This window comes from Lagenorhynchus albirostris, chromosome 20 (assembly GCF_949774975.1).
Source record: "Lagenorhynchus albirostris chromosome 20, mLagAlb1.1, whole genome shotgun sequence".
NCBI lineage: Eukaryota > Metazoa > Chordata > Mammalia > Artiodactyla > Delphinidae > Lagenorhynchus > Lagenorhynchus albirostris.
The window spans coordinates 53,583,863-53,596,456 of record NC_083114.1 but is presented as its reverse complement, the minus strand read 5'-3'; the positions used below and the strand labels follow the sequence as shown (position 1 = coordinate 53,596,456).

General features: G+C 55.7%; 1 protein-coding gene across 3 annotated transcripts in view; it reads left to right on the top strand.

Annotated features, from left to right (window-relative positions):
• Positions 1-12,594, top strand: part of TMEM104 (transmembrane protein 104) — a 58,100-nt gene that overhangs the window by 7,639 nt on the left and 37,867 nt on the right. For 2 of the 3 annotated variants that reach the window (XM_060135197.1, XM_060135199.1), the window contains exons 3-8: positions 495-616; positions 3,335-3,416; positions 3,887-3,983; positions 4,938-5,018; positions 9,434-9,533; positions 9,976-10,084. In XM_060135197.1, coding sequence (XP_059991180.1) covers positions 495-616; positions 3,335-3,416; positions 3,887-3,983; positions 4,938-5,018; positions 9,434-9,533; positions 9,976-10,084 — 591 coding nt within the window. The remainder of the gene's footprint in view (positions 1-494; positions 617-3,334; positions 3,417-3,886; positions 3,984-4,937; positions 5,019-9,433; positions 9,534-9,975; positions 10,085-12,594) is intronic. The other variant, XM_060135198.1, reaches the window with a different exon arrangement.

The following is a 12,594-nucleotide window of genomic DNA, read 5'->3' as shown; positions in this document are numbered from 1 at the left end:
CGAGCGGAGAGGAGGATCAGGCCATGTGCTCGGTGGCCTTGGAAAAGTGGGAGTTTTTTGGGGGGGTCAGCGCTATGGGTTGATCTGTGTGCCGGGTACCCCAGACGTGACGGCCCGTCCTCAGGAAACCTGCAGTCCGGTTGAGCCCAGAGCTATCATCTGAGACACGGCTCTGAATAATACGCACTGATGAGGGGATGGGGCTGATGACAGCCAAAGTGGAGAATCAAACCGAACGCCAGAGACATTTTGAAAAGACTGATGGAAGCCGGGCCTTCAGTCTTCCAGGTGTTCACCTTTGGCTCCCAGCGGCCAGCTGCAGATCCCGCCTCCCTGGAACCTGGGTGGAACCCTCCCTGCTTACCTGCTCGCCTGCCTGAGGCCTGGCCTCCCGGCCTCCACGGTTTTGCCGTTGCCCAGGGTCACCCTTGGGAGCCGTTTGGGGGTGAGGTTCGTTAATTTCTGGGCTCGAATGTCACCTCTCTCGCTTCCAGGTCGGACTGGTGTATATGTTTAACCTCATCGTGGGCACCGGCGCGCTCACCATGCCCAAGGCCTTTGCCGCGGCCGGGTGGCTCGTCAGCCTGGTTCTGTTGGTGTTCCTGGGCTTCATGAGGTAAGAGGCCACCCCCGGGGAGCTGGGGGCAGAGCTGGGGGAGTCTGCCCAGGAAGCCCGAGCTCTCTCCGTCAGTGTGGGGGAAGAATTCTGTGGTGAGGGAATCCTAACAGGTGCCCGGAGCCAGGAAAGGAGGCCCAGAGGTCTCAGGGGCTCGCCCTGATGGAGTGGTTGTCCACCCCCAGTCACTGAGAAGTGACGACCTCCAGTTAGGCCGCGGGGTGTCTCACCGTGGGGCTCGTGTGTTTCTTACCCAGCTGCTTTGCCTCCGCTGTTGTACCCTTTCTCAGTGGACAATTAGACGGACAATGAGTAGTGAAGATAACAAGTGTAGAGTAGAGTTAGGTGATGAGTGATAAGGGGAAACGTACAGCGAGGTGAGGGGCTCAGGAGCCTGGGGTGGCCGCGGTTTGAAGTAGGTGGCCCATGGCCATGGAGGGCAGCAGACTGGAAGGACGAAGGAGGGGGCACTCGTGGAGGAATGAAACAGTTTAGTAGCTGAAGTGAGTTAAGACCTAGAGGAGGCTGCACAGGATGGGAAAACACCCGTGTTTTTCAGTTTCTTCCCACGTTTTCTTCTGGGGGGTTTTGTGGCCAGCCTCGAGGGACGGTTGGCTCATTACGTACTGGGAGCCCTGGTGACTGACAGCCCCAGAAGTCCTTGTCCTTCTGTGACCCTGCAGTCCCCTTCAGCGCAGGCAGCCACCTGAACGGGAAGTGATTATTGGGGGCCCCCAGCTAGGGGCCGCCACGCCCCAACCTCGCTCAACCCATCTGCGTTCAGACATGGCTTTGTGCAGCCTGGAGAAGCCTCTTTACGCCTTAAGATTGATTTTAGTTTTACTTCCCAAAAGAAGGGGAAATCTAAAGCCCTTAAAACGGTCACTTAGGCAAGGTAGTGAGAAACCTTTCTAGGAGGTGCTGCAGTGGCCGGAGTGGGAGTTTCAGAGACGGCTGCCCCACCCGTACCGAGATGGAGTGGGTGTGGGTTAACCTCTGTGTCATTCCCCCCCACCCCCCAGCCACCTGACTCCTGGGCCAGGCAGCCAGCCTGCAGCAGGTGACAGCGCCCGAGGCAGGGGCTTGGGGTCGAGTCTGGCGGCCGAGCCTGCCGGGTGGCTTCAAGAAACAGATGCATGGAAACAGATGCATGTTCCACCCCCGGTCGGTCGTTTCAGCAAGGACGGAGTCATTCCTCAGGCTTTATCAGCAGGAAAGCGGCCCTCCCCTGTACTACCGGCTGCTAGGGAGAGCCCTCCCGCTCTCATCCGTGTCTCTCCCATTTCCTTAAGTAAAGACGATTTTTCACTCTAGTCTGACTTCTCAGCAAACGTCTGGTGCCACCTCCCAATTTCCCTTTTCGGACCAGATTATTAGGAAATTAAAATGTGAACATACTTTAATTTATTAATACGTTTTAATTTATTAAATATATTAATTTATTGGTATATTTTAACTTAGTAATACGTTGTTTATTGGGACTTCCCTGGCGGCGCAGTGGTTAAGACTCCGCACTCACAGTGCAGGGCACCCGGGTTTGATCCCTGGTCAGGGGACTAGATCCCACATGCATGCCGCAACTAAGAGTTCGCCTGCCACAACTAAGGAGCCCACGAGCTGCAACTAAGGAGCCCATCTGCTGCAACGAAGACCCAGCGCAACCAAATTAATTAATTAATATTTTAAAAAATACATTATGCATTAATATATTGTAGTTTATTTTAATAACTAATATTGAAGTAACAGTTACTTTAATACTAAACAGATTATTAGGAAAGTAAAGCTACCCCCCAAAAAAAGAAGGAGGGGATGATTCCAGAGCCAAGTGTCCTTTTCAATTATTATTATTATTTTTTAATTAATTTATTTTATTTTTGGCTGCATTGGGTCTTCGCCGCTGCGCGCGGGCTTCCTCTAGTTGCAGCAAGGGGGGCTACTCTTCGTTGCGGTGCGCGGGCTTCTCATAGGGGTGGCTTCTCTTTTTGTGGAGCATGGACTCTAGGTGCACAGGCTTCAGTAGTTGTGGCACACGGGCTCAGTAGTTGTGGCTCACGGGTTTAGCTGCTTCGCGGCATGTGGGATCTTCCCAGACCAGGGCTCGAACCCGTGTCCCCTGCATTGGCAGGCGGATTCTTAACCACTGCGCCACCAGGGAAGTCCCCCTTTTCAATTATATCCACACCTGTGCTCCGTCCATTAGTGTGTGTAACTGGGGGTTGACCGCTTGGCTAGCGAGGAGAGGTGAGAGCTGCCTGCTGCCCCTCCCAGAAGCTCTGGGAGGGCCCCCTCGTGGACCAGTCTCCTCTTCCCAGCTTAGAGCATTACCTGGTGTCCGTCCTCCCATCTCTCCCACCTCTGCCCCCCGACAGGCCCCTTCTGGGGAGCAGTACCACCTTGCCCCCCGGGCAAGGGAGCACCTCTCCCCCAGGCTCATTCTCCCTCCTTCCCATCAGCTTACTTCACACCCTTCTCTCCAGTGCACTGGAAATACATTCTAAATATAGACAGACGTCAGGAAGAGCACAAGAGGCACCACGTATTCACACATGCTTTTTTATCAGGTCAGGCCCATCTCAGAAGTTGCCGTCCCTTCCTCAGGAGAGAGAATGCTTTGGGCTTACTGGTCGGGTCAGGTCTTAAATGGCTTTTCCTTTTATTTTGTACCTTCTCCAAACTCCTCCCTGCCTTTCGCAGTTAACACGTGGCCTTCCCTTGCAGTTTTGTGACAACTACCTTTGTGGTGGAGGCCATGGCGGCAGCCAACGCTCAGCTCCGCTGGAAGAGGATGGAAACCCATCAGGTGTGTGTGCTGCTCCTGGCTCCAGGCAGTGCCCCCAGGCAGTCGTGTGCAAAGAGGTGGCCCTCAGCAGCCAGTCCTCTCCCTCCCGACGCCTGGAGGGCTCCTGACTACAGCGCGGCTCCAGGACCCCAGCCCAGAGCTGAAGTTCACGGCCATGTCAACTTACGGCACAAACGCAGTCTCTGCTCTTTTAACATCCCCTTGTTGGTCCCTCCTACCCCGGCCTTGAGCTGGCTCAGTCATTCTGAACCTTTGTACCCAGGAACTGTGCCGCAGCTTCTCCCTCCCCGTGTGTCTGACCCTCTAATGTGACAGCAGGGAAGTGTTGAAAGCTTCCTAATCAGGTACCTTCTAGAAGGAGATCACAAAGGAAGCAGGCTGTCCATTGGCCGCCCCGGGGGTTGCTGTAGAGCTGTGTGCCCTCTGTTTCCTTGTTTGTTCTCATCCGCCCTGTGCCGCCCCCTCCCCAGGAGGAGGAAGACGATGGCTCCTCCACGGCCTCCGACAGTGATGTTCTCACCCAGGACAACGACGCGCGGGCAGAGAAGCGGCCCATCCTGTCTGTGCGTAAGTCCTGGGGTTCTGGGCTGGCCCGTGCTTCCCTCTGGTTCACGGGCCTTCCCTTTCTCGTGGAGAGGGCCCCGGGGACTCCCTACAGAGACGCTCTGGCATTTACCGCCTGAGGGTTGAGCTGAGGATGGCACCATGGGACAGTAGAGCAGAGCACCGGCCCTGCTGTCTCCGCTGCTAACTGGCGCGTGCAGCTTGGGGAGGTCCCTTCACCTCGGCCCCTGGAAGCTCAAGTAAATGTCAGTTCTCTGACTCTGTCCTTCCTCCTATCCCAACACACACACACACACACACACACACACACGCACCCTCACGCACACGCACACACACACGAACACGTGCCCTCACACACACTCACACGTGCACGCACACACGCTCACACACTCACTAACACACACATACTCCCACACTCACACGTGCACACACACGCACGCCCACACACTCACAGACACACACACACACGCTCACACATGCACACACGCTCACACACACACACTGAACCACACACCCACACACACACACACTCCAGTTGCGCCAGGGCGAAGCATCCCAGCCTTCCCTCTCACCCCACAGTGAGCACCCCTGGGATCCCTTTCTATAGACGATTTATTTATTTACTTATTTACGTATTTATTTACTTATTTAATTTAGTCTATTTATTTATGGCCGTGCCGCATGGCATGCAGGATCTTAGTTCCCCAACCAGGGATCAAACCCACACCCCCTGCAGTGCAAGTGTGGAGTCCGAACCACTGGACCGCCAGGGAAGTCCCTCTAGATATTTCAAAATGTTTCAAGCAGGAAGCATTAGGAAAACTTTTCTCAGGAGTTTGAACCCGTTGGGATGTCATTATTCTGGAGAATTCAGTGAACTCAGCACCCCTTCTAAGAGCTTTTCCTTGTGAGAGAAAAAAAAAAAAAACCACTTCCTCTTTCTTCTTGGTTCCACAGAGAGGCATGGATCTCCGAACCTTTTTGAGATCACAGACCGGGTGGAGATGGGGCAGATGGCCTCCATGTTCTTCAATAAAGGTGGGAGTGCTTTCTCCAGGTGGGGCACGGGCAGGGGCAGAGCTGGTGTCTTCTTGGGGGCCGGGGCAGCCGGAGCGGGGGTTCCGCCTCAACTAGGGACGGGGCAGGCGAGGTGGGGGAGCAGATCCTCAACCCGGAGACCGCCTTGCTGAGAGACGTGAACCACTTCATGGTTTTTCCTGGATTCCTGCCCGCTCGTCAGCGCATCAGGAATAAAGAAGCAGCTGCTTAGCGACTACAGCTCACACAGGTTGAGAGTCCCAAGCAGCTTTCCAAGGAAGGAAGCCAGTGGAGGCGGCTGGTGGTTCTGTGCCTCCTGCTCGATTACTTCTGACTTGTCTTCTTTTCTTCTGGACTGTTCTGTGTAGGACAGGACAGAGCAACCACCTTGTGACAGGGTGTGTGTGTGTGTGTGTGTGTGTGTGTGTGTGTGTCTGTCTGTCTGCCTGCCTGCCTGCGTGTCTGTGTGTGCGTCTGCGTGTCTTCCTGGTGGCCAGGACACAGCAACCACCTTGTGACAGTAGGGGTGTATGTGTGTGTCTGTGTGTGTGTCTGTGTGTCTTCCTGGTGGCCAGCAGAGGGCGCTAGGAGCCCATACTCAGGACTGCTATCTGGACTCTGCGCATCTAATCCTGACAGTAGGGTTGTGTGTGTGTGTCTGTGTGTGTCTGTGTGTGTGTGTGTGTGTGTGTGTCTGTCTGTCTGTCTGTCTGCCTGCCTGCGTGTCTGTGTGTGTGTCTGCGTGTCTTCCTGGTGGCCAGGACACAGCAACCACCTTGTGACAGTAGGGGTGTATGTGTGTGTCTGTGTGTGTGTCTGTGTGTCTTCCTGGTGGCCAGCAGAGGGCGCTAGGAGCCCATACTCAGGACTGCTATCTGGACTCTGCGCATCTAATCCTGACAGTAGGGTTGTGTGTGTGTGTGTGTGTGTGTGTCTCTGTGTGTGTCTGTGTGTGTGTGTGTGTGTGTGTCTGTGTCTCTTCCTGGTGGCCAGCAGAGGGTGCTAGGAGCCCACGCTCAGGACTGCTGTCTGGACTCTGCGCATCTAATCGTGACCTCTCCCCATGCTCCACCTGCGGCTTGGTGGGATCGAAGGATAGCACCCAGCTCGGGTGCTGCCTTGTTGGTTCCGGCAACAATAGCTTAGACCTCCGTTCCAAATCTTGTTCTTTTGGAAGATGAGCTATTTAGGGTTTAGTTTTTTAAAATGTTCGATCCTTCACAGAAAGTCAGACACATCTCAAAAAATCCTTGACCTTGCAGTTACCTTGGGAGATTTTGTGCCCCTTCATCAAAGCCCCTGTTTGCAGAGGGGAGCGTCTCCCTTGGTTCTTTCCTGTCTTGAATGTGGCCGCACTAAGTTAGAGCCGAGGGGGATTGTGGAAACTAGAATCTAGAATCTTCTCAATGGCTTCTTAGGACATCCGGCAGTCCGTTTATCACCATGGTGTGATGTGACAGAAGATCCTGATTGAGGTTGCCTCGGGGTCTGCCTCCCTCCGTCCTCCCCACCAGACCGGCCTCACTGAGGGTTCTCAGAATTTATCAAAACCAGATTGGGGGCTTCCCTCGTGGCACAGTGGTTAAGAATCTGCCTGCCAATGCAGGGGACACGGGTTTGAGCCCTGGTCTGGGAAGATCCCACGTGCCGCAGAGCAACTAAGCCCGTGCACCACAACTACTGAGCCTGTGCTCTAGAGCCCACGAGCCACAACTGCTGAGCCTATGTGCCACAACCACTGAAGCCCGTGTGCCTAGGGCCCGTGCTCCGCAACAAGAGAAGCCACCACAGTGAGAGGCCCACGCACCACAATGAAGAGTGGCCCCCACTTGCCGCAATTAGAGAAGGCCCGCGCGCAGCAACAAAAACCCAACACAGCCAAAGATAAATAAGTAAAAATAAATATACTTATTAAAAAAAACCAGATTGGTTGTGTCTGGCGCACTTCTGTTCTTTTCCTTTGTTCCGTTTCTATCTCTCCCCGTCTCGTTAGACTCAGATCAGAGAAGCAAACATTCCCTTCTGGCTGCTGCACAGCCTCCTCCCAAATGCAAGCTTCTGAAATAAAATGCACGTTGGAGGGGGGACACATACCTCTTAAACGTCCTTCCTAATTTTCATGTTTCACAGTCCGCCCTGATTTCTTTAAGAATTCTAGGAACTTGTGGTTTTGTTTTGTTTTTTAATTTATTTATTTATTTTTGGCTGTGTTGGGTTTTCATTGCTACGTGCAGGCTTTGTCTAGTTGTGGCGAGCGGGGGCTACTCTTAGTTGCAGTGCGCGGGCTTCTCATTGCAGTGGCTTCTCTTGTTGTGGAGCACGGGCTCTAGGCGCGCGGGCTCAGTAGTGTGGCTCGCGGGCTCTAGAGCACAGGCTCAGTAGTCGTGGTGCATGGGCTTAGTTGCTCCGCGGCACATGGGGTCTTCCCGGACCAGGGCTCGAACCCGTGTCCCCTGCATTGGCAGGCGGATTCTTAACCCCTGCGCCACCAGGGAAGCCCTGGTTTTGTTTCGTCTTTGTGTGTGTGTGTGTGTGTGTGTGTGTGTGTGTGTGTGTGTGCCCCACAGACTAGACTCCTAGTTTACCCAAATCTGATAGAAAATAAACACGTTCGTACAAGAGCAGCTCAGACTTAAAGGATGCTCTCTTCCCACCTGCTCCTGGGTTTCTCAAGCTCACCACTAGAGCTGTGTGACTGGGTCCTTCTTCATTGCAGGGCGTGCCCTGTGTGTTGTAGGATGTTGAGTAGCATCCCTGGCTTCTACCCACTAGTCGTCGGTAGCACCACCCAGTCGCGACAATCAAAAAGGTCCTCAGACTTTGCCAAGTGTCTCCAGTAGGGGGTGGGGGACAAAATCACCCCCAGTTGAAACCACTGCTTGGCTCTATCCTAATTCATAGACCGTCACCTTCACCTTTGGGAGGGCTGCCACACTCCACACAAGTCTCCCTTGGGGTCCAGACTCAGTCCTTGTAATGAGAAATGCCAGTCCTGGTCATTGCCGTCCTCAAGGAAGTTCATTGATCCTCCCACTTTGTGTCTCGTAATGAAATTTATTGATCAGGGAGGGCCAGTTTTATAAACAGCGGACATGAGTCCATGGCAGGTGGAGAAAAGGATGGGAGTGGGGAGGGGCAGTGCCTCCCTGCAGGAGCGACGGCTCAGAGCGAAAAGATGAGCGGGGGCTGGGCTCGGAGCCTGGGGGTGAGTGGCAGCTACGCCAGGGGCCACTGAGCTTGGACATCCAGGGTTCTTTCAAGAACTGTATCTTCCGAGTCTTTTCCGCCTAGGTTCCTAGGAGCAGAGCCGACCTCAAATAGCCCATGAGGAACATGGCCCTGGCTTTCCCCCGGGACCTAGAGGCTCATCTGAGCCACCTGGATTAGAAGGGAACTGTCACTTCATTTTTCTTTCTGTTCTCGGAGACTCCAGCAGCTTAAGATCAATGAAACCAAAACCAAGCAATCAGTCTGAATGGGAGTTTGAGACTGGCCGTCTGGGGCCACGACCCCGAGGTTGTAGGACCCAGATGCTTTTTTCAGCACTTCTACCCCTGATCTCTGTAGCTGGAATCACGTACGGAATTTAGCACTGGCTGAATTCTTCTCACTGCACAGGATGAGAGACGGTCAGGGACTTGCCAGGGTCAGGAGAAGAGGCCGACGGGATGAAGACCAGAGCCTGAGTTCCCGCCTGCCAGTCCAGGCCCCTCCTGGAGGGAGAGGGGACCAAGGTTTGCCTCTGCAGAGGGAGCTTCCTCGTCCCATGCCTTCCAAAGTCAGCATCCTCCCCTGCAGACGCTTCCTGTAAGGAGGGAAGTGCGCCGTCCCACTCCTGCCACTGTCTCCCTCCCCAGCGCACCAGGCCACCCTTCTTCCTCTCGGGTGCTTGGTGACGGGCCACATTCAGAATGAGGCACTTGGTCTTTGGAAATCAAGAGCTTTTCACCCTCCTGATTTCAGCTTCCGGAGCTGGGCCACTTCCTGTTCTCTTCTTTTCAATCTCTCAGTCTTTCGTCTTAGAGCCCTGTGTGCGGCTGTGAAGGAGGCCCTGGTCCAGGCAAGCCCCGGGGTTCAGGCCCTGACTCAGGCCATCCCTCCTTCTCCCCTCCGGGCAGCTTGTCCCGAGCGCGAAGACGCCTCCAGGTCCTCCCTGGCCAGTCCACGCCCCACACTCACCCTGGATGCAGAACCTCTCTGATCCTGTCCCGCTCACCACCGGGCGACAGTCTCGAGCAGATGTGTCTCCCGCCAGCATCTCAGTGTCGGTAGCCAGAATGAGAAACAGAACTTGGGGGTTGTTTTCCCATTCTGCTTGGAGAACGAAAGCCGTGGATGAGGTAGAGCTGTAGTCATCAAAAAAGCAGGCCGGCTTCTCCCTGTGGCTCCCTGACCGATGGTTTTGTTGCTTTCAGTGGGGGTCAACCTGTTCTATTTCTGCATCATCATCTACCTGTACGGGGACCTGGCCATCTATGCTGCCGCCGTGCCCTTCTCTCTCATGCAGGTGACCTGGTGAGTGTCCCCCCCTGCCCCCCACACCAGCTGCAGCCAGAGGGGCTTCCTTGGGCAGTCGGGGCAGTGTTTTCTCAGGGTAGAAGCCCAACACCAAGCGAGTCCATCATGTCTGAGGCCCTTTTCTGCACGCATCACAGCCAGCTGTGCGTCCTGGCCTTCGGAGACACACAGCTCACCGCTGACCCCATCCCTGCCCCGCTGGGAAGGTGACTGGGATTCCTACCAGTCGCCGGGAAACAGTGCAGCAGAAATAAGGAATAAGGTGCCTGCCCCCAGAGACAGAAAAACGTGGCTTGTGGAGAGTCGGAGCGTGGAACCTGAAGCTGCAGCTGGGTGGGGGGGGGGGGGCGCGGCAGTTGCCCCTGATCAGTAAGGGCAGGTTCTCTCTGCTCCCGGCCAGGGAGGGAGGCCCACACTGAGCCATTGTTCTCTCTATCAGCAGCGCCGTGGGCAACGACTCCTGCGGAGTGGAGGCCGAGGCCAAGTACAACGACACGGACCCGTGCTGGGGGCCCCTGCACCGCGTGGACGCCTACCGCATCTACCTGGTGAGTGGTTGACCAGCTGGCCCGGGGGGCCAGGGGCCTGGGAGCCACCCGCCTGCACTCTCGGCTAGAACTTTCCCCAGAGAGGAGAGTCTGGCTAATGACTGGGGCTTTGGTCCCGGGCAGAAAGTGGATCACGTGGCTACAGTGCCAGCCCCAGCGCGTCCCGGCCAGCGGGCTTCCACCGTATGTGGTTTGGAGTTGGCATTGGCGTTGGCGCCAGCTCCAGGGCCGTGAACTCTTCTAAACTCATCTAGGGCTTTGAAGGGCATGCTTATCAAAGCCCTGTAAGAGGGCCAGGGCTGGCTTTCCGGAAACTTTCCCTGTTTTGACCTTGCTCCCGGCCAGCCCAGGAGCACGTGAGTGGATTCCGGGGTTGCTGGCTAGGCAGGCGGGACTGAGCCATCTCACGGCTGACCCCAGGTACAGACAGCTCTCCAGATCAGGAGGGATCAGCCCAGCTCGCTCCCAGTCTCCCCTGCTCCTCGCAGACAAGGGAAGAAGATGAATGTCCAGGCTCTGTCTTGAGTGCTTTGTGCCGGGGGCGGGCCGGGGGTGGGCGGAGGGGGGAATTGGAGCTGAATAACGCATCCCACGGGTCTCGGGGAATAAGACGCAAAACCAGAGGCAGGTGTCTGCCTGCTTTGCAGGCGCGACTCAGAAATGGTTCCCTTTCGCCTGTGCGGTGTCTGTTAATACTCTCTGCTTCCTCCTGGCCCTCCTCAGCCCTGACACAGATTCAGGTACGTTAGGCGACACACAGCTTGACACGCGGCCACTTAGCTGATGTGAAGCGGGACGCGGGACACGGGAGAGCCGGCCTCGCCGGGAGGCTCAGGGTTTCGGCCTCTTGACTTGATTATCCCTATCCTGGCAGAGCTTCCCGCGGCCCGCCACCTGTGTTATGCGGCTCTGTATTTGTTAACCCCAAGGACAGCGGAATGGTGGTCTCACCTTCCCAGTCCTATCCTATCGACCTACCCCAGGAGTCCTGCAGCCCCAGCCCCGTGAGAGATTTGTTTTCGTCTGTGCGTTTCTGGAGCAGTCGGGTGGTCAGCTACGGCTAGGAGGGTGTCTTCTAGGAGGACTGTATCTCAGCCGAGGTCCGATGGGACTTCGGTGGCAGGTTAATTTCCCGGCCCCTTCCCCCCTTCCCCAGCCTTGGGGGCAGGCAGAGAACTCAGCAGGGCCACCAGGAGAACCCGGGAGAGCGGAGGCCTGTTAGCCTCTCAGCTTTCAACAAACCGTGATTGATACAATTAGCAGAAGTGTTGGTAATTGTAAGGACCCATCTGGATCTCTAACCGGCACAGTCAGGCAGAAGGAGGAGGTTGAAGAAAGGGTCCCAGGGGCTCAGCACAGACCCGGGAGCAGGTCCAGGATGGAGGGTCAGCGGCGGAGCCCCTCAGGCAGGTCTGTACCGGGGGCGCTGCTGGAGGCTGTGCAGGGTCTGCCTGGCTCATTCCCCCGCGCGTCGGCAGAACAGACACGGAGTGCTGGGAATATTGCTGCCGCCATCGGCCCGATGAATTATTTAGCAGCACTGTTACTGCCTTATTAAACTGTTCTTCCTCTCATTCCTATAAACCTTCCACATGATGGAAGCCTCCCTGCCCGAGTTTCAATAACTGTCTGACCGAATGGAAGGAGCCCTTCAGGAAAGCAGACAGGCATTAATTACAGCCTTTGTCTCCCAGATGCTGCACTTACAGCTCATAAAGCTAATTGCCACCGGGCCCACAGAAGCTGCACGAAATAGCAGGGGGCGGGGCTGAGCAGAAACAGAGCCCCTTCTCTCTGGGTGGTTGACACCCTCCCACTGCCGGGGACTTCGGTTGGCTCAGAAGGTTTCCGGTTCAGACGTGCTCTTCTGCCTGGTTTGGAGAAATTCAGGGCAGGCGGACCTTCGCGTTGTCTCAGAAGTTACTTTACAACTTTGCATGTGGCTCCCGGGGTCCGCGGCTTCCACAGAGCTGTGCCTCCTGACCCTAAATACCGGGGGGTGGGGGGGCTCTGTCCCTCTGCAGGCCACCCCCTCTTAGTGAGTCGGAAGCAGCCTAGCGACTGAAGGAGGGGGTTGGCAGACGTGGGTTTCCTTCCTCCGTCCTGGGCGCTCTGTGACAGGTGCTAACAGCATCTTCCCCTCCCAAGTCCGGCCCGCGGGGCTCATCCCTGCATCTTTGTTCCACCAAGTGGCCCCTTCAGATCATGGGAGAAGAGGGGCATCCTTTCCCCTCGCCCCCCAGTCATTCATGTTTGGAAGATTGTCCATCCCGCCTAGAGAATCCCGTCGCGCCTCTTTCTACCAGCTGTTTTGTTGCTGCAGCGTTGGCCACGGAGGCGGGCGGGTTTTAAGGCCCCTTCCCACCCCAGGCACCGCCACTTCTTTGTCTCAGGTACACGATACACCTGTCCGGCCTGCATGTTCATAAGGACCTCTAATAGCCACTTCTTTTCTATTCCAGGACAGTATTTTTCTGGCTTTAACTTTACGGCTTAATTTTTAGAAAGTC